Below are 20,182 nucleotides of genomic sequence, written 5' to 3' on the forward strand. Positions count from 1 at the left end.
GGAGGGTACGATAGGAGTTCGTTCGTTGGAGGAATCTGGAGGATACTGTGGAAGGTCGACTGCTGGAGGAGTCTGGAAGGTATTGTGGAAGCTCGGACGGTCGGGGGAGTTCAGAAAGACGCCGCACAAGGTCGGAAGCTGGAAGAGTCCTAGGAGGGTTGGCCTCCTACAAACTTTGACTGGGGTTATTTTATACCCAACACCAGTCCCTCTACTTTTGAGTTCGAATTTCGAATGAAGGAAATACAGAAAAATTTTCACAACCGAAGTTGCCCCCCTTGATTTTCGTACTCGATTGTTTCCAGATATTTTGACGTTTGGTGCGCCGGTGCTGGAGTCTTTTCAAATCGAGATGATCCGAAAAAATTTTATTGAAATTCTTGCTGGAGCATTGCTTCAGGTATGGTACAATAATGATTCTGTCAGTCATCAGCCATCTACCACGATGAGTGGGACATGCGGCGGTTGTAGGTCGGCCAAAGAAGATCTGCAATCATTATTGCGTCAGACCCTGAGGTCTATTTAAACTCGTCACCCTCCTTCAGGGATTTCACCTTGCCTGAGATTTTTCTTCGGTCCCCTCTTCTTCCCTGAGAGCTTCATCCTCCTCCAGCGTCCCTCTCAATCTTAGGCACCCTTTAGATCGACCTTCATCGCCTTTGCTGCCCTCCTGTACCTCTTAGACCAGCCTAGGTTAGTTTCAGAACCCTTCTTTTTCTTGCTGTTCTTCTATTTTTCCTCTTCTGCATTCCACCCATTCGATTTCTCCGTGAGTGCCTTGTTTCCTATTTTTTTCAATTTTTTTGGGATTTTTTAGGGTTCTCATTTGATTCAAAATATCCTCCAACACTTTCTCTTCTAGTAGTTCTAGAAGTTCGTCAGCTCCAGCCCCCCAAAATCCCAGCACTGTAGATGAACCCGTACTTAGGGTCGGACCTCGTCCGATCTTTGTACCAAACACCATTCCCAGCTCTTTGATCTCGAACGAACTCTCACTGATTAGGATTCAGTATGGGGTTCCTCCGCAGTATGAGCTTGAGCTTCCCGGGCTAACTGACCGGGCTAGCGCCCCTCCCCCTGGCCGCTTTTGTTTATACCAGGAAGCCTTCCGCACCGGGCTTCGACTTCCACTCCCACCTTTTGTTGTTGCTCTTTTTTGATTTTTAAATATTTTCCTAGTATCTGTAGCACCGAACTCCTTTAGGTTTCTGATAGAATTTCTTTTCCTCTGTCATTTAGCTGAAGTCCGACCAACTCTTTCCTTGTTTAAAAATTTTTATACCTTTAAGCATCACCCTTCGATAAAGGACTGGTGGTACTTCTCCCCCCAGCTCGGTAAAAAGGGGTTGCTGAAAGGTGCCCCCTCTTCTATCCACAACTGAAAGGAGAGGTACTTCTACGTCCGATGTCCGACCTTGATGCTGGGGTTGCCCCCCTGGGGCTCCCTGAGGGACTTCATCTGTCGGGCTTCTAGCTTGGGAAAGGATGACCTTGCAGCCTCCAATAAACTTAAAACTTATCCAGCTCCTCTCCTCCCCAACCTTCTGAAGGAGCAACTTTTATTCAATGTCGGTCTGAGCCCTCTCAACACTATCGGTATTTTTTCTTTCTCAAGTCATTCGCTGCTTCCTCTTTCTCTTATTTTGTTTCTAAGCTGTGCCGATCTTTTTTCATTACGGACATGGACGCAGACGCAGCTCAGATACTAGCCAAGGGTCTCAAGGCCCACAAGAGGAAAGGCGTTGCAACTTCTGGGTCGGCGAAGAAGGTGAGGGTAGAGGAGACAAGCTCGATCGTGCTTGTCCAGGCGGCCATTGTCATTGATGCCCCCTCCGACGTCGAGCCCGCAGTGCCCAGAGCTTCTTCAAGAAGCCCTCCGGCCAAGGTTCCCGCTCCAGAGTCTCATCCCGAGGAGGCACCCGGGGCCAACAGGAAGAGAAGGAAGAAGATGGTGGTCCACAAGATCAGCAGCAGTAGGGCTGCCATCGAAAGGTCCAACGGCTCCGAAGAGGATCCGGGGGAGAATCTCTTCAACAATAAAAATTTAATAAAAAGATTGGTCGACGGGTGCATTTTGTCCGAGATCGTCCATAGGATCGTCCATGCTGATCCTGAACAGCGGGTTTGGGACTCTCTGGGGTCATTTCTTGAGGTAGGCCGATTTACCTTTTTCTTCCTTTTGCTTCTTCACTTAGTTCATTCCTTAGCTTTCATATTGACTTCCTGGCCGCTCTTGTAGATTGGACACCAGCTCATCGCCAACATCGAGGCAATAAATAATGCAAAGAAGGAAGCAGCCCAGGCGAAGGAGGGTCGCCAGGCTGAGGCTGTCCATCTTAAGGAGAAGGTCGTCGAAGTCACGAGTCTCTAAGAGGTGCTCCAGAAGGAGGAACAAACTTCGACGGATCTGAAGACTACTTTGGAGGAGGAAAGAAGGAAGGCAGAGGCTGAGGTCTCCAAGCTGAAGGAGCAGATCCCAACCCTAGTCTCGGAGACAAGGGCCCAAGCAGTGGAGGAGTTCAAGACCTCCTCCGAGATGAGGGATCTGAATATCAAGTTCGGCCAGGTCGCCTTTATCAAAGGCTTCGAGCTTTGCCAGGAGAAGTTGGTCAGAAAGTTTCCTGAACTCGACCTCAGCTTCCTGGATGAAGTGTCCGACGATGAAGCCGGACCTTTCGAAGCTGCTGCCGGTCTCCCTCTAGTCGGGACCTCTTCAACTGCCGTAGCTGTCGTGACTGACCTTCCGGGGGCACCGAGCACTTCCATTTCTACTCCAGAGGTTTGAGACCTCTAACTTTGTACTTTTCTTTTGTTAAAATTTTTTTTTCTCTTTCTCTTGTACTTAAGAATTATTCAATCAATGAAATCGGATTTCTCTTTATAGAGAGCTCCTTTTTCTTCTTCTACTTCCTTTTTTTTCTTTTTTTTTCTTGCAATGATTTGCGTTGTGACGCTCTTATTTTCTGACAATAGTGCCCTGTCGAAGCTCTTCCCCTACCGCAGGGGATTCTTTTAAAGTCTATGATCTGAGAAGAAAAGTTTGTCACCTAATGAAAAAATCAAAGAAGATGGACGACGAACTTCATAGGCTGAGGAAGAGCCATTCGGAAGCTACCGTGGAGGTTACTCGCCTTCAAAACCTCCACAAAAAGGACTTCATGGACTACAGCCAGAAGAAGGCCAACTTTGAGAAGGAGCTTGAGGAACTCCAGAAATGCACCAACGATTGATCTTGGACTCAGACCTCCAAGATCAGCTCCCTCGAGGTCGAGTTGGCGGCCGCATGGGAGAAGATCAGTCAATTGGAAAGAAGCTTGTCCTGGCTTCCAACTCAGGCTGACTATGGCTGGGACTGGTCGAAAAAATTCTCCGACCTCCAGAAGCAGCTACAGAACGTCGAGATGAATTACAACACTGATCGAGTCGGCTGGTACGGGCAAATAGACAACTACAGAAAGAGGCTCAAGATGACGATCAATGAGGTTGCTCGCCTTCAAAAGCAATTGTCCGAAAAAGCCCAGGCCATTTCGGTTCAAGGCTCCGACGAGCTCCGATCCTTGAGAAGGATCATGGAAGAACTGTCTGTAGCCCTTGGGAAGGAGAAGGCCGAACAGCAGTGGTTGAAAATTTAGCTGACCTATGAGCAGCAGATGGTCAAGGATGCAGAAGCGGAGTCCGAAGTTCTGAGGAAGAGGCTTCGAGAATCGGAGGGTGAAAGCCGACTGTTTCACCAAATGTATCGGGAGATGCTGTTAAGAAAGAAGGAAATGGAAGAAGAAGTTGAGAACTTAAAGCAATCCCTGATAATGGCTGGAACCGAGGTTTGAAGTCAGAAGAAGCCGAGCTTCCTTAGAGCTTCTTTTACCTTTTGTTCCATGTATTCTTTTCTTTTCTTGTTGTTTTTTTTTTGGCCTTCAAAGGCTTTTGTAAAGCACTCTTTACTAATGAAATGAAAAAGAATTTTTTTATTATCTTGTCTATTCTTGCTCTGAGTTGTCGTTTACTGAGCTTCTTTTGTCTTTTGTCTTATTCGATGTTGACGTTATTTGAAGGTTCCTGATCATCGTTGTGTTGATTCGCCCTTTTTGCTCATGATCGAAGGTCTTTTCGAGGCCATTCGAATTTGACGCTTTCTTCCGATGTTTGAGCTTGGGGTCCAAACTTTTCATTACTTTGAGGAAGTCTATTTTCTCCTGCTAGTATTGGGTTCCCCTTTAGAGATTGAAAATTTTTGACAAGAGTTTTCTCCCTCATTGAGATGACATCCCTTATGTCTTAGATGTAGTTCGTTTTTCCCTTATCTCTGGCATAGCTCATCGCTTTCTCTTTTTCTCTCCCCCTTTTTTTTTATTTGGACGAGGGTTTTCCCTTTGCTCCTAATGGGGTTGTAAGGGTGTAGAGGAGCCGTTGAGGAGGCTTTTCCCCTCATCCAATCTTAAATGACTAGATCTTCGTTTGTGTCAGGATGAGGTTCTCCTCCTATTCCCGACACAGTCAATTTCAGCTCATGTTAGGATGAGGTTTTTCTCCTGTTTCTAACAGGGTTGTGGGGAACACATAAGGGCCATTGCGAGGGCCTCTCCCCCCATCTGGTCTCTTAATAACTCGGTCTTCGACTTTGCTCATGTAAGGATGAGGTTCTCCTCCTGTTCCTAATATGGCTGTGGGGGCGCATAAGGGCCATTGCGAGGGCCTCTCCCCCCATCCGATCTCTTAATAACCGAGTCTTCGACTTTGCTCATATTAGGATGAGGTTCTCCTCCTGTTCCTAACATGGCTGTGGGGTTGCATAAGGGCCGTTGCGAGGGCTTCTCCCTCCATCTGGTCTCTTAATAATCGGGTCTTCGACTTTGCTCATGTTAGGACGAGGTTCTCCTCCTGTTTCTAACATGGCTGTGGGGGCGCATAAGGGCCATTGCGAGAGCCTCTCCCCCCATCCGATCTCTAAATAATCGAGTCTTCATTTGTGTTGGGATGAGGTTCTCCTCTTATTCCTGACATGCTTAGTTTCGATTGTCTGAAGGAGTTACTCTCTGTCGTTATAAGCTCATGCCAAAAGAAAAGATATGCAAGTATGAAACTTTTATTTAAGGCAAAGTTATCGGTAATACATTCATAAATTTTTTGAATTCCTTGGTCGTGGAAGGTCCGCTCCTCTAAGCTCTTTTAGATAGTATGTTTCAGGCCGAACTACCTCCCTAACTTCATACGGGCCTTCCCAATTTGGGGCAAGTTTTTCTTGATTCTGAGGTTGTGAAATAGTAGCTCGCCGAAGTACTAAGTCCCCCGCTTTGAAGGCTTTGCTCTTGTCCTAGGAGTTGTAGTAGCGGCCTGCTTTCTACTTGTAGGCTGCCATCCGAACTTGAGCTGTCTCCCACTTTTCTTCTAACAAGTCGAGGTTGGCCCTGAGATCCTGTGAGTTGCACTGCTCATCGAATGCCACAACTCACGCTGACGGAAGCTTGAGTTCAATTGGGATAACGGCTTCTGTTTTGAAGGCTAAGGCAAAGGGGGTCCCCCCTGTGGGCAGTCTTTGGGTAGTTCGGCATACCCATAACACATGATAAAGCTCATCTACCCAAGTTCCCTTTGCTTTTTCATGTCTCACCTTGATCCTTACAACAGAGTCCTATTAGTCACCTTGGTTTCGCTGTTTGCCTGCGGATGGGCTACTGACGTGAAGTTATGGGAGATGTTTAAGTCCTCACAAAATTTAGCAAACCTTGCTCCAGTAAATTATCGCCCATTATCTGTAATAAGAGTTCTAGGTAAGCCGAACCTACAAACGATTGACTTCCAAATGAAGTCCTGCACTTTAGCTTCTGTGATTTTCGCCAAAGGTTCGGCTTCGACCCACTTGGTAAAGTAGTCAATTGCCACCAGGAGAAACTTCCACTGCCCGGACTCATGGGAAAAGGTCACAAACGATTGACTGTCAGACGAAGTCCTACACTTTAGCTTCTGTGATTTTCGCCAAAGGTTCGGCTTCGACCCACTTGGTGAAGTAGTCAATTGCCACTAGAAGGAACTTTCGCTGCCCGGACGCCATGGGAAAAGGTCCAAGGATATCCATCCCCCATTGTGCAAACGACCATGGGGAACTCAAAGGTGTAAGTTCGAAGGTGAGCTGTCTTTGGATATTTGCATATCTTTGACACCGATCACACTTTCTAACATATTCAATGGAGTCGTGGTACATTGTAGGCCAGTAATAACCTTGTCGGAGTAGTTTGTAGGATAAAGATCTGGCCCCCAGGTGACTTTCGCAAACTCCTTCATGTACCTCCCACAAGGCAAAGTCAGCTTCAGAAGGTCGGAGATATTTCAAGAGGGGCAAAGAGTATGACCTCTTGTATAGCTTGCCCTCATAAAGTATATATCGGGAGGCTTGGCTTTTAAGCTTTCGAGCTTCTTTTACATCATAAAGAAGAACTCCGTCTTTGAGGTATGCAACCAGTGGGTCAATCCAACTGGGTTCATGGCTGGTCTCCATTACAAGCTGTGATTCTTCTGTACTTGGACATTTCAGAACTTCGAAGAGGACTTTCTTGGGTAGTTCAGTCGGAGCCAGTGTAGCCAACTTGGAGAGAAGATCGACCCTAGTATTTTCTGCTCTTGAAATCTGCTTGATGTCAAAGCTATCAAAGGTAGGGATAATCTCTTTTACCTTTTTGAGATACTTGGCCATACTGTCCTTCCGAGCTTCATAGTTTTCGCTGACTTGTCCCACCAACAATTGGGAGTCACTGTAGACTTTGAGCCGATCTACTTCTAATTCTTTGGCGATCTTTAGTCCTGTAATCAGAGCTTCATATTCTGCTCCATTATTTATCGCAGAGAATTTGAAGCGCAGTGCGTACTCCACGATAATTTCTTTCGGATTGATCAAGATCAAACCCGCGCCCGCGCCTGACATATTGGAAGAACCGTCCACATAGAGGGCCCAAAAATCATCGAGAGATCTGTTCTTTCCTCAGGGGAGTTTGGCTGAAGCTCTGGGTTGTCAGCTTCATCTCGTTCAAGTTTAGCTTCTTCCAGGATAGTGCATTCCACTATAAAGTCTGCTAATATCTGGGCTTTTATCATCGATCGAGGTCGATAGTTGATGTCGAATTCCATGAACTCGATCGCCCATTTCGCTATCCTTCCGGAAGCATCCACTTGATGCAGAACTACCTTAATCGGCTGGTCGGTGAGCAGTATTATGGTGTACCCTTGGAGCCTTCGGGCTGCAATCAACAGGGCATAAGTTAGTTTCTCTAACTTAGTGTACCTGATTTCGGCATCTCTCAATACTCGACTTATGTAGTAGATCAGCCATTGAATTTTTACTTCTTCCTTAACCAGAACTGCTGCGAGAGCCACAGGGGAGACTGCCAGGTACAGGAACAACTCCTTTTCAGGTTTGGGCTTTGCCAATAGTGGAGGTGAGCCTAGGTAGTTCTTCAATTCTTCGAACGCTAGCTGACATTCAGTGGTCCAACAGAAGTTCTTCGGCTATTTGAGAGTCTGAAAAAAAGGTAGGCACTATTCGGCTGACCTTGAAATGAAGTGATTCAGAGCTGCTACTCTCCCAGTAAGGCGCTGAACTTTTTTTATTGACTTCGAGCGGTCATTTCCTAGATGGCATGAATCTTTTCCCGATTTGCTTCGATCCCGTGTCCCAATACCATAAAGCCCAAGAATTTTCTCGAGGTTACTCCAAAAGCGCACTTGGTTGGATTCAGCTTCATCTTGTATTTTCGGAGGGAACTAAAGGTCTCCTCAAGATCGACGACATGGTTCATTGAGGATTGCTTTTTACAAGCATGTCGGCCATGTAGACCTCCATGTTGCGGCCGATCTGCTCTTTGAAGATCTTTTTCACCGCCATTGATAGGTCGCCCCTGCATTTTTGAGGCCAAAAGGCATAACCCTGTAACAGAAAAGACCACGGTCAGTGATAAAAGCAGTCTTTTCTTCGTTCTCTGGTGCCATCCTGATTTGATTGTAGCCAAAAAATGCATCCATAAAAGTGAGAAGCTCGTGACCTGAGGTTGCATCCACTAATTGGTCAATTCTGGACAAAGGATAACAATCCTTCGGGTAGGCTTTGTTCAGCTTTTTGAAGTCTATACACATCCTCCACTTGTCGTTCGCCTTTTTGACGAGAACCACATTGGAGACCTAGTTTGGATAGTTGACTTCTCTGATGAATTCAGTTTTCAGGAGTTTATCAACTTCCTCAATTATTGCCTTCTGCCTTTCCGATGCATGACCTTAGATTTTTTCCTCCATCGGCCGATATTTGGGATCAACAGCGAGATGGGTGTTCCATGACTTCCGCATCAATCCCCGACATGTCCATCGGAATATAAGCAAAAACATCCTCATTCTTTTGTAGAAAATTGATGAGCTGTGTTCGTACCTCTTCACCCAGGTTGGAGCTGATCTTCACCACGTGCTCTTCATTCCCATCGTTCAAAGGAATTGAGACAAGATCTTCAATTGGCTCACCCCGTTCTTCAGCAAGGTCATCGCGGGTGTCTAATCCATCAACCAGATAGGGGTCAGACTGACCATTTCTTTGTAAGGCTATGTTATAGTAGTGTCTTGCAAGGACTTGATCTCCTCTGACCACTCCGACCCCTTGGCTTGTAGGAAATTTCAATTTCAAATGATAGGTTGATACCACAACTCGGAGGGCGTTGAGGCCAGGTCGGCCGAGTATTGCGTTGTAGGCAGACGGTGCCCTTACTACCAGAAAATCCACTTGCGCTCTAGATTGTTTTGGGCACCGACCTGCAACTATGGTCAAAGTTATTACTCCTTCCACTGGCACAGCATCGCCAGTGAACCCTACTAATGGGGAGCTTATCGGCCTTAATCGATCATCCAGAATGGATATTTTTGAGAATGCATCATAAAACAAAATATCGATCGAGCTTCCACTATCAACAAGAATACGACGTACATCATAGTCAGCAATATTTAAAGAAACTACAACCACATCATTATGGGGGAATTGAATCTTCTAGGCAACTTCTTTAGTAAAGGTTATAGATTCTTCAGTCCTCTGCTGCTTGGGCGATCCGGCCGATCCACTGGCTGCTCCCTGTCGGGATCCTCCAGAGATGGTGTTGATGATCCCGATTGAAGGTCGATCTTCAGGTTGTTCTTCCTTCCTTGGCGGCTCTGGTTGTGGTAAGGCCCTTGGCCGATCTTTCCTACCTTTAGGCCAGCGTCGAATGAATCTGTTGAGTTGACCTCGTCTGATGAGCTCCTCGATCTCATCTCAGAGCTGAATACACTCCTCCGTGTCATGGCCGTGGTCACGATGATAGAGACAAAACTTGTTAGGGTTGCGCTTCTCAGGGTGTGTGCAGATCCTTTCCGGCCTTGGCAGCTGCTCTCTGATCTCCATCAGCACTTGAGTTTTTGGAGCATTGAGAGGGGCGTAGCTGTGGAATCTTCTTGGGAGAGAGCTCCATCGAACTCTACGGTCTAGGCTTCTCTACCTATGAGCTCGAGGGGGAGTTCGGACATGCTTGTGTCCGAGGGGAGTTCGAGAACGTGGCCGAGCTTCACTCGGCCCTTTTTTAGTTGTGGGCTTGCTGGAGTCACCCGCCTGTCGCTCCTTCACGGCCTCCTCGTCCTTCAGCTGGAAGGCTTCCTCTGCTCGAGCATATCCTTCGGCCCGAGCCAACAAATCGGTGAAGTCCCTGGGATACTTCTTTTCCAGGGAAAATAGAAGATCATTCTTTTGAAGATCGCTCTTCAGGGTAGCCATTGCAACTGATTGGTCCAAGTTTCGGACCTTCAACGCGGCGGCGTTAAAATGGTTGACATAAGTTCAGATGGATTCTCCCTCCTTTTGCTTGATGTTGATGAGGGACTCCGAACCTCTCTGGGGACGTCGGCTGCTAACGAAATAAGCCACAAACTGGTGGCTCATTTGATCAAAGGAGAAGATAGTATCCGACTTCAGTGTCGAGTACCAATTTCTTGCTGCTCCCTTCAAGGTAGATGGAAAAGCTCAGCACAGGATGGCATCTAGCGCGCCATGGAGCAGCATCATTGCTCGGAAGGCCTTCAGGTGATCAACTGGATCTGAGGTCCCGTCGTAGCTCTCAAATTAGGAGAGCTTGAAGTTTGATGGGATCGATTCTTGCATAATCATTTGAGAAAAAGGAGGGTCAGTATAGATATCCTCACCGTAAGCAAGGGGAGCATGGTGGAGCTCTTCGATCCACCGGTTCATCTCTTAGAATCTTTGATCTAGGAGATCCTCTCGATCATGAATCTCGAGGATCTTCTGGCAGAACGGAGGTAGGGATCCTCTGGGGGTGGAATCGTGATTAGACAGAGGGCTCTCTACCCTTTGCTTCCCCTTTCCAGGGGATATAGGGCGACTGGCCCAAGTGGGCCGCCCGATCATCGGATTCTGAAACTCCGACGATGCTCTTTCCAGCCGCACAGATGTCTGCGGCTGCTGCATGGCCTGCACCACTTCGGTGAGGCCCCTGACCTGCTGAACCAACAGGTCGAACAGCTCTATGCCGACTGTCGTTGTCAGGGGAGGAGGGGCTTGGAAAATTGGAGATGAGGTCGGAGCTGGCGGATGTTGCTGAGATCTGACCACAGAGGTCGTAGATCGCCTGGTGGATGCCTTTCGGGGAGGCATCAGGTTGGGATCTGGTCGGAGAAGAAGAAGAAGATGTCGAAGAAGATGACAGGAGACAGTCCCATTGAGTACTCCTTTAAGAACAAGGGTCTTGCGAAGACACAGCTCTTCCTCTAGCGCCAATTCTATTGGTGCAGAATTCTGCCGATGCCGGAGAAGCTAGAGTCGAGGAGATCACGGCCACCGTCGGGACCTGTAAGGAAAGTCTAAACTAGAGTTGGGGATGCTCTAGCAAGACCCTCCAACGCTCAAGTCAGTACTCTGCCTCAACAGAAATGGAGCACTCTAATGAGATTTTAACAGAGTTTAGAGATAGTGCTTAGAGTTTAGAGGAGAACGTATCTAAGGGTCACTTTTATAGATGGGAGAGCATAACCGATTGACAGCGATGTCTGTAACTGCCTGGTAGTGGGCCATTTGGGGCCACGTGGAGTTTGTTATGGAGAGTAGTGGTGTCCATTGTCACGACTTGCCGGAGAGTGGTGGGGCCATGTGGAGTTTGTTACAGAGAGTAGAGTGGTGTCCGTTGTCGCGACTTCCCAGAGAGTTCGGGCTGGATGATTGAAGCTCGATTGGGACGTCTGGTGGAGTGGAATAGCTCTCTATCTCAGCAATTTAAGAGAAGCTTGGATGTTTCTGAGGTTGCTGACGGGTTAACCGTTGTTGGGTGCCTTAGGCATTGATGCTGCAGACAGAAGTCATCTGTTGTAGAAGTCCGGATGAAAACTTTCTACTGGAAAAATTTGGCTGGAGTTCGATTGCTAGAGAAGTCCATCTGAAATTTGTCTGATGTAGAAGCTTATCTGAAGACTGTCTGCTGGAGAGGTCCGATTGCATGAGAAATTCGGTAGAAGGTCGACCGCTGGAGAAGTCCGAAGGAAATTTGTCCGTTGGAGGGGTCTGGTTGGCACTGTTGAAGTCCGGTTGGCGCTATTGAAGGTTGATGGCTGGAGAGGTACAGAAGACACCGAAGATAGCCAGTCACTGTAGAAATCTGACTGCTGGAGCCCGTCCGTTGTAGTAGTTTGTCTGGAACCCAATTCTATGGTAGAAGTTCGAATGGAGTCCGATTCTTGTAGGAGTCCGAAAGGAGGCCGCTTACTATAGAAGCTCGGATGGAGACCGATTGCCGTGGAAGCCCGGATGGAAATCACTTATTATAGAAACTCGGATGAAGTCTGCTTGCAATAGAAGTTTAAAGTAGATATCCGACTGCTGGAGCCCATCCATTGTAGAAGTTTGTCTGGAATCCATCCGCTGTAGAAGTTCGAATAGTGTTCGATTCTTGTAGGAGCTCGGATGAAATTTGGAAGGTGGTCGACCACCGTAGAAACTTGGATAGAGTCTCGTTACTGTAGAAGTCCTGCTGCTGGAGAAGCCCAAACATTGACGAAGTCCAGAAGAAGCTCGAAGTAAAGTCGATCACGATAGGAGGAAGTTTGGAAGAGATTCAGAGAGTAGTCGATCACTGTAGAAGATCGGCCGATAGTGAAGCCTAGAGAGCATTTGGAGCAGTCTGATAGATGACTGAAGGAGCTCATTATTGGAGAAGTCCGGAGGGTATGGTAGGAATTCATCCGTTGGAGGAATCTGGAGGACACTGTGGAAGGTCGACTGCTGGAGGAGTCCGGATGGTATTGTGGAAGCTCGAATGGCTGGGGGAGTTCAGAAAGACGCCGCACAAGGTCGGAAGCCGGAAGAGTCCAGGGAGGGTTGGCCTCCTACGAACTTCGGCTGGGGTTATTTTATACCCAACAATTTTGAAAGTAGTTCTAAAGACTTTATCATAACATATGAGTTCTATTTTAGAAGATATATTCCTTATGATGAATCTGTCAGATAATATTTATCATTCTATAATTCATATACTTATATGGAGTACAATCATGTACAACCTAGATGATTGATTTTAGGACATATTTTTCAATAGTTTACACTATAGAGTCCCCAAAAAAAGATCATCGCAACCTCACAATTGTATCACAGGAAAATAATAGTTAGAAAAAAAAAATATCAATGCTGTAGTCAGAATTATACCAATAAGATGCACCTGCCAACTCCAAATCAGCCACACCAATGAAATAATAATTTGCTGCATGACATTGGGCATTTGGAAATTAAAATAAATTATTATCACAGTCATTATCATCATCATTCTGTTCATCATCATGTTCGATGTAATATTCTGTCAGGATATCATCATGATCCTCGCTATATTATATTGACATTCTTGCACAATACGCTAGTTTTATCCCAATTTCATGTCTTGTAAATAATAAACTTGCTTTGCTTGGTTCGCAAGAATAAATGGATCATTCTTATACTATAATCTGGATATATTTATGCTTTGCACATTTCTATCGATCCTGACATTAGCATTTCTAGACCCAAAATCATACCACTAGCACTTAAAAAGAACAACACTTTTACCCTTGACATAATCCAATTGAATAATGTCTGTTAGTGCCTCAAAAAAATTGATGATATCATCTCCATGGTTCTCTTTTACTGCAGTACCACTATTTGGCAACGTTTTATAGGAATCACAAACTTCAGTATGGAATCGCACACCATTTGCAATACATCCCGAGTACTTTTGTACCAAAACATGAGGTCCACATGCCAACGCATATAAAGACTCGATTCTAGTTTCTTCACCTGGTCTGTACAATGTTGCCATCTACCATTATGTAAAATAAATTATATTAGTTGAATATATAAAAAATAATATGTATGCATACAAACAATTCGTAGAGTTTGTGTTCTCACCCGATGCATTATCCACAAAGGAAATTATTCTTTATGTCTGTTCTCAACATTTAACAAACTTTACTCCATCAACTCAACCTTTTGCTCTCTAACAAAAAAGTATTATTTAGTACCATATTTCTATATTGAATATTTAATAATAAAATTTAGATAGTAAAAACTTACTCAAAATAAGGCTCCATCTCTTTACAATTGGTAAGCACATACCAATGAGCCATATCTTTCTCTTCTTTGGATAGGAAAACAAACTGAGTTGCTCCAAATATCCTAACTTATTGAAAAAATACTATTATATTACTATCATTAGCTTTATCATTATTTCACTCATCCATATTAAAGTGAGTCTCAATACCTCGAAGGTACATAGAACAAAATGTCAAGCACTCCTTGACTACATACGCCTCAGCAATAGATCCTTCTGGACAAGCTTTATTTCGAACAAATCTCTTTAAAGAGCCAAGAAACCTAAATTCAAAATTTAAAATAATTATATAACATAAATAATTACCTAAATTTAGAATTCAAAATCTAAAAGAAGTTACTTTGTACCTCTGGATTGGATACATCCATTGATATGCCATCGGTCCACCTAGCAAGGCTTCATTTGGCAAATAAACAACCAAATGTACCATCACATCAAAGAAAGCTGGTAGAAAAATCATTTCAAGTTTGCATAGTATCAAGGATATATCTATACACATCTTCTTGATGTCATCCATAATCAAAGTTCGACGATATATTCGATGGCAGAAGTCGCCTAACTCCATCAATGCAGCTGTTACATCCTTCTTCAAGATTCCACGCATGCCTATAGGAAGAATACTTTGTAGGAGAACATGACAATCATAGGTTTTTAATCCCATAATCTTCTTTACTTCAAGATTCCACGCATCGAGATATGTTAGATGCATACCCATCCAAAAACTTTATCCCTTTAAGAAACTTACAAAAACTCTTCTTTTTAGTGTTTGACATTGTATAGCATGTAAGAAGAATTATGTAGGATCCATCATTTCTCTTCACCAAATGCAATTCTTTTCGAATTTTCGTGTCTTCTAAGTCAAGTCTAGCCTTGATAGTATCCTTTGTTTTACCTTCAAGATTTAACAAAGTACCAAGAATATTGTCACAAATATTCTTTTCAATATGTATGACATCAAGGCTATGTCTCAATCTCAACTTACACCAATATGGCAACTCAAAAAGAATACTCTTTTTTGTCCAATTCAACTCTTCTGCTGATCTCGATCTCTTTTTATTGTTAGGATGCTTTCCATAGTCTAAGTTCTTCAAATGGGATAGTTGTTGCATCACATCAACTCCAGTTAGTAAGATAGGTGAGGGTTGATAGTTCACCTTGCCATCAAACCTCTTGCTCTTTCTCCATGCATGGTCATGAGGAAGAAAATATCGATGGCTCAAATAACCAATCTTGCTTCTCAATTTATGAGAAGGGATATACTTATTACAAACAGGACATGCCATATACCCTTTAGTGACCCATCCAGAAATATTACCATAGACTAAAAAATCATTAATAGTCCATAACAGAATTGCATGCATTCGAAAATTTTGGCCATATGAAGCATCGAAAACATCAATACCCTTATCCCATAACTTATTCAACTCATCTACTAATGGCTTTAAGGAGACATCAATATCTCTACTCGATGCTTTCAGACCTAGAATAAGCAGTGACAGCATAAAGAATGACTCATCCATGCACATCCAAGGGGATAAATTATATGTCAAAAGAACAACAGGACACATACTATAAGCATTAGATATATTGCCAAATGGATTAAATCCATCCATTGCTAGGTCAAACCTCATGTTACGGGGTTCTCTAGCAAACTCTAGATACTGTTCGTCAAAGCTCTTCCAAGTTTTACCATCAGACAGATGAATCATGGTGTTACTCTCACTTCTAGGTCTATCTTTTTGCCATCTTATTTCTTTAGCTATTTTTTTTGACATAAATAATTGTTACAGTCTAAACTTCAATGAAAAGTATCGTAACACTTTATAAGGGATCTTCTTACCCTTACCATCATTAATCATCCATCTCGACATTCCATACTTTGGACAACTGTCACAGTTTTCGTACTCTTTCCAAAAGAGACAGTCATATTTACATGCATGTATTGGCACATAATCCAAGCCCAAGTTCTGTAGGAAGCGATTTGCTGCATAGTAAGACTTTGGCAAGGATTGACCATTAGGCAAAATATCTCCTAGCAATGACAATAGCATATCAAAAGACTTATTACTCCATTTGTTGTATATTTTCAAATGGAGCAACTTTACAATAAATGATAATTTTGAAAATTTTGTACATCCCGGATATAACTCTTTGGTAGCTTCCATCAATAAATCGTTAAAGGTATCGGCACAAGAATGGCTAGCACCTGTAGAAGCCCCCAAGTTTTTCTCAATAGGACAATCATTAAAGAAACTACCAACGTCACGTAGCATGTCTCTTATCCCATCATCATCATCATCCTCATTTGAGTCATTGCCTAACTCGTCACTTTTTGTACTACAAATGAAAGTCTATCTTGATTATTGGGGAATTGAAATTCTGCCCATTCGCCATGAAATATCCATCGGGTGTATGATTGATCTATGCCAAATCTCAATAGATGATCGAAGACATTCTCTTGAGGCTCTATATAAATATTCAAGCAATGTGAACAAAGACACTGAATTTTGTAATCTTTGCCCTTGTTTTGAGTCACAAAAGTCATAAACAATTTGACTCTCTCAATATATTCACAAAAGAACTTAACACAATTCATCCAATGCTTATCCATGTTACATACAAATACCTATCATTAAAATCCAAACAAACTTTAGCAAATGTGCCATTTAAATCATATTTTTACAAAAAAAATGGCAAGAAAAAAAGAGCAAAGAAAAAAAGAGCAGTAGAGCAGGCATTAACATAGAAAAATATTAATTATTTATTTAGGTCAAGTATTTGGCTAGTCCGAATTAAATCTCTAAATATTTGCAGTCTCCTACAACTCACATATAAATATTTTTTTACTTTTTTGTAATACCTCCCTTTCTCTCTCTGTCTCTCTCTCTCGCCCGCATAGACATACATGCATACATACATATGTATACGTATACGTATATGTATATGTACACACACACCCCATGTGACACCAGAGAATAGTCAACTTATATTCTTGCTAATTTCATTAGGAAAATTTACATTAGTTGAGCAAGCTTTGATATATTCTTTTTTTTTTTAAATATAATTTTGACCCTAGCAAACCACCCATATTGGCAGTCCTGCAATGTGTGCCCTAGCTGCCATATACTATGATTTTATTTTGAACTAACAATGTCTGCTTGCATTCTCCATTGTTTTCTTTTTTATTCTCTCCCTAAATCATATTTTAGTGACAAACAATAGAAAAAGGAGATTCTTACATTGTTTTCTTTTTTATTCTCTCCCTGAATTATACTTTAGTGACAAACAATAGATAAAGAATAATCTCACCTAATAAATTTATTTTCTTTCACCTTCTTAATTAATTAGCAACCAACAAATATCTCAAAGCATGTAAATTATTTACAATCTAATGTTAACTTGAGGAAACATATCCACAATCTAATATCAAAGCATGCAAATCATTTTTTTTTTTATTTGATTAGTACCTATCACCACAGCCCACAAGGAAATTATCAGATCGACCAGCAATAAACATGGAAATGATCAGGGAGCAATACCAAAAGCAATACCTGAACCAGCAATAGGGACAGCAATGAGGACGACGGTGATGACGGTGGCGGTGGCAAGCAAAGATGGGAAGACCTGCGACGGTGACAGTAATAAGCAAAAATGGGAAGACCGACAATGGTGATAGAGGAAGAAGATGAAGACGGACGATGATGATAGTGATGGAGAAAGTGCTATTGGGATGATGATGATGCCTCGAAAAGACAACAATGGCCGACAGATGGAAAGTCCGAACAGAGCACGGAGGTCAGTGACGAATGGAGATGAATGAGAGGTCAGTGACTTTGAGCGGCATGGTGTGGGCGAGAGGAGATGAGCAATCTGTGAGAGGTGGTGAATGATGGTCCGTGAGAGGCTACAAATGGTGGTGGTGGTGAACGGTAGTTCGTGCAAAGAGGAGGTGAACGGCCACGACGTGCGTCACGAGGGTGAGAGGCGGTGGCATCAGGAGAACGACAGTGGTGTGGTGGCGAACGGTGGTGGTGGTGAATGGTGGTCCATCGGAGGAGGTGAATGGCTTGCCACGGCGTGCATCAGGGGAAGAGGCGATGGCGTAATCAGGAGAACAGGGATCGTTTATTTTGGGGCACAGGAGAGGCGCGCTTATTTTGGGGCAGGGGTGAACAGCGGGCAAAACAAAAAGAAAAAAAATACCTAGATGCAAAGTAGGCAAAACAAAAAAAAAATCTGATGAAACAACAAAAATTAGACCAAAATGTGATGTTTTAGTCTCAAACATCATACAAAGATGTTACAATCCACGATGTTTACCCAAAACATCGTAAATGATCCATCTCATCAGTGATGTTTCATAACATTGCCAAATAATTTATGTTTTCGTGACATTCCAATTTTTAAACATCGTGAAAGACTCAAATTTCTGTAGTGACATATCCGCCATCTGTCTCTTGATATAGGCCGGACATCCTCAAGTCTTAAGATAACCTAAACTCGGCTTCTTATTGAACCATATCTCATACAGTGTGGTAGGAACGGACTTTGATGGAACTCTATTCAACAAGTCAATGGCGGTTAATAAGACATGTCCCCAAAGATATAAGGGTAGATCAGTGAAACTCATCATGGACCTGACCATACCTAATAGGATCCTGCTCTTCCTTTCGAATATCCTATTGAGCTGAGGTATTCTAGGAGGAGTCCATTGAGAGACTATGCCATTGTCCTTAAGATATTCCAAAAATTTTTGACTAAAGTATTCACCTCCTCAATCAGATCGAAGAACCTTAATGGATTTATTAGTTTATTTTTCTACCTTATGTCTGAATTTCTTGAACCTTTCAAAGATCTCGACTTGTGTTTTATCAAATACACATATCCGTATCTAGATAAATTATCAAGAAAGGTAATAAAGTAGCTATAACCACCCTTGATCTGCATATCAAATGGCCCACACATACTGGCGTATACCAAGGCAAGTAACTCAGTGACCCTTTCCCCATATCCTATAAAGGGTAACTTGGCCATTTTTTCTCGAAGGCAAGATTCACAGGCTGGATACTCTGGGTTAAGAGACTCAAAGATCCCATCCTTCTCTAGTCTATTTATTCTGTCCTCTCCAATATGGCCTAGTCATGATGCCATAAGTACTTCTGGTTAATTCCATCTCTGGGTCTCTTTTGGCTTATGGTACTCACTACTTGCTCATTTAAATTCATATTCATATCAACATGCAAGTGATATAGACTGTCAATTAAAAGATCTCGTGCCACTAATTTATGTTGTAAATAAATAGAATAAAAGTCTTTATTAAAACTAATTTCAAAATCTTCCCGTGCTAACACAGACACGATATCAAATTCTGACTAACTACAGGGATATAATAACAGTCTTTCAAATCTAATCTAAAACCAGATGGTAATCGAAGAGGATAAGTGTCAATGGCCTCTACAGTAATTTTTGCTCCATTGCCGATCCGAAGGATCATGTCATCTTTTCTCAACTCCTACTTTCTATTAGACCCTGCATTAAAGTACATATATGAGTACTCGAGCCAGAGTCCAATATCCAACTAGAAGTAGAAGAAATCGTAAGGTTAGATTCAATTACGAGCATTCCTTCGAAAGATTTATCATCCTTTTTAATCTTTAGGCTCTCCAGGTATGTTGGACAGTTCTTCCTTCAGTGGCCTTCAGCATAACAGTGAAAATATTTTTTCTTTGCTTCGACCTTATTAGGAACTTCTTTGTTTGGCCTGTTCTCCTTCTTCTGCTTCTTAGCAGATTTAATCTTCTTCTTTGCAGTAGACTTTTTCTTGAAAGAAGTTCGCTCCACAGTAAGAACAGTGCCCCTTGAACTCTTTAAGATTTTCTCTGTAGTGACCAACATGTTGACTAGTTTTGGAATAGTGCAATCGAGTTTGTTCATATGAAAATTTACAATAAATTGATAATATGAACTCATAAGGGATTGAAGGATTAGATCCATCGGTAATTTCTTTTGCATTTCTAGCCCGAGCTTCTCAAGCTCCTCAATATCTTTGATCACTGTCATACAGTGCTCATGGATAGACTGCCCTTCACGCATCTTCATATTGAAGAATCTTTTGGATATCTCGAAGTACGCTGTAGGCTCTGCTCACCATACAACTCTTGTAGGTGAGTGATCATAGCCCTAGTAGTGGGCATATGCTCATGCTGGCTTTGCAACTCATTTGACATAGATGCCAAGACATAGCACTTGACCCGACTGTCTTCATCTGTTCACTTTTCATAAGTAATCTTTTGCTCAGTAGTAGGACAGTTTGATAACACTATGGGTGCTTGATTGAGTACATGATTTAACTTTTTTGAGATCAGAACAATCCTGAGATTTTTGAATCAGACTTTGTAATTAGTTCTGACCAAATGATTGGTTTCAAGGATACGGGCTAGAGGGTTTGAGACTGATATGGTTTAACTGCGAGAGTAGAGATTCAAGTTAGACTTTTATACTTAATATTATATTTACTTCTAGAGATTTTAAGATACAAACAATGATTC

The 20,182-nt window shown here is 42.9% G+C and overlaps 1 protein-coding gene across 1 annotated transcript; it reads right to left on the minus strand.

The window, feature by feature from the left end:
• Positions 1-13,752: 13,752 nt before the first annotated feature.
• On the minus strand, positions 13,753-14,995 carry LOC140851210 (uncharacterized). The gene is made up of 3 exons (XM_073242777.1): positions 14,346-14,995; positions 13,982-14,254; positions 13,753-13,897 (listed from the first exon to the last, which is right to left on the minus strand). Exons 1-3 carry the CDS (start codon positions 14,993-14,995, stop codon positions 13,753-13,755), a joined length of 1,068 nt encoding a protein of 355 aa, XP_073098878.1.
• Between the last annotated feature and the right edge of the window lie 5,187 nt (positions 14,996-20,182).

The sequence above is a fragment of the Elaeis guineensis genome, chromosome 8 (assembly GCF_000442705.2).
Source record: "Elaeis guineensis isolate ETL-2024a chromosome 8, EG11, whole genome shotgun sequence".
Taxonomy (NCBI): domain Eukaryota; kingdom Viridiplantae; phylum Streptophyta; class Magnoliopsida; order Arecales; family Arecaceae; genus Elaeis; species Elaeis guineensis.

Bases quoted from the DNA above. Each gene is read 5' to 3' on its own strand.
- LOC140851210 (XM_073242777.1), bottom strand. From the start codon at position 14,995: ATGCATGCAATTCTGTTATGGACTATTAATGATTTTTTAGTCTATGGT. The intron at 14,255-14,345 runs GTATGCATCTAA...TCTCCTACAAAG, and splicing joins GGGATAAAGTTTTTGGATGG to TATTCTTCCTATAGGCATGC. The intron at 13,898-13,981 runs GTACAAAGTAAC...TTTTGAATTTAG, and splicing joins TGGATGTATCCAATCCAGAG to GTTTCTTGGCTCTTTAAAGA.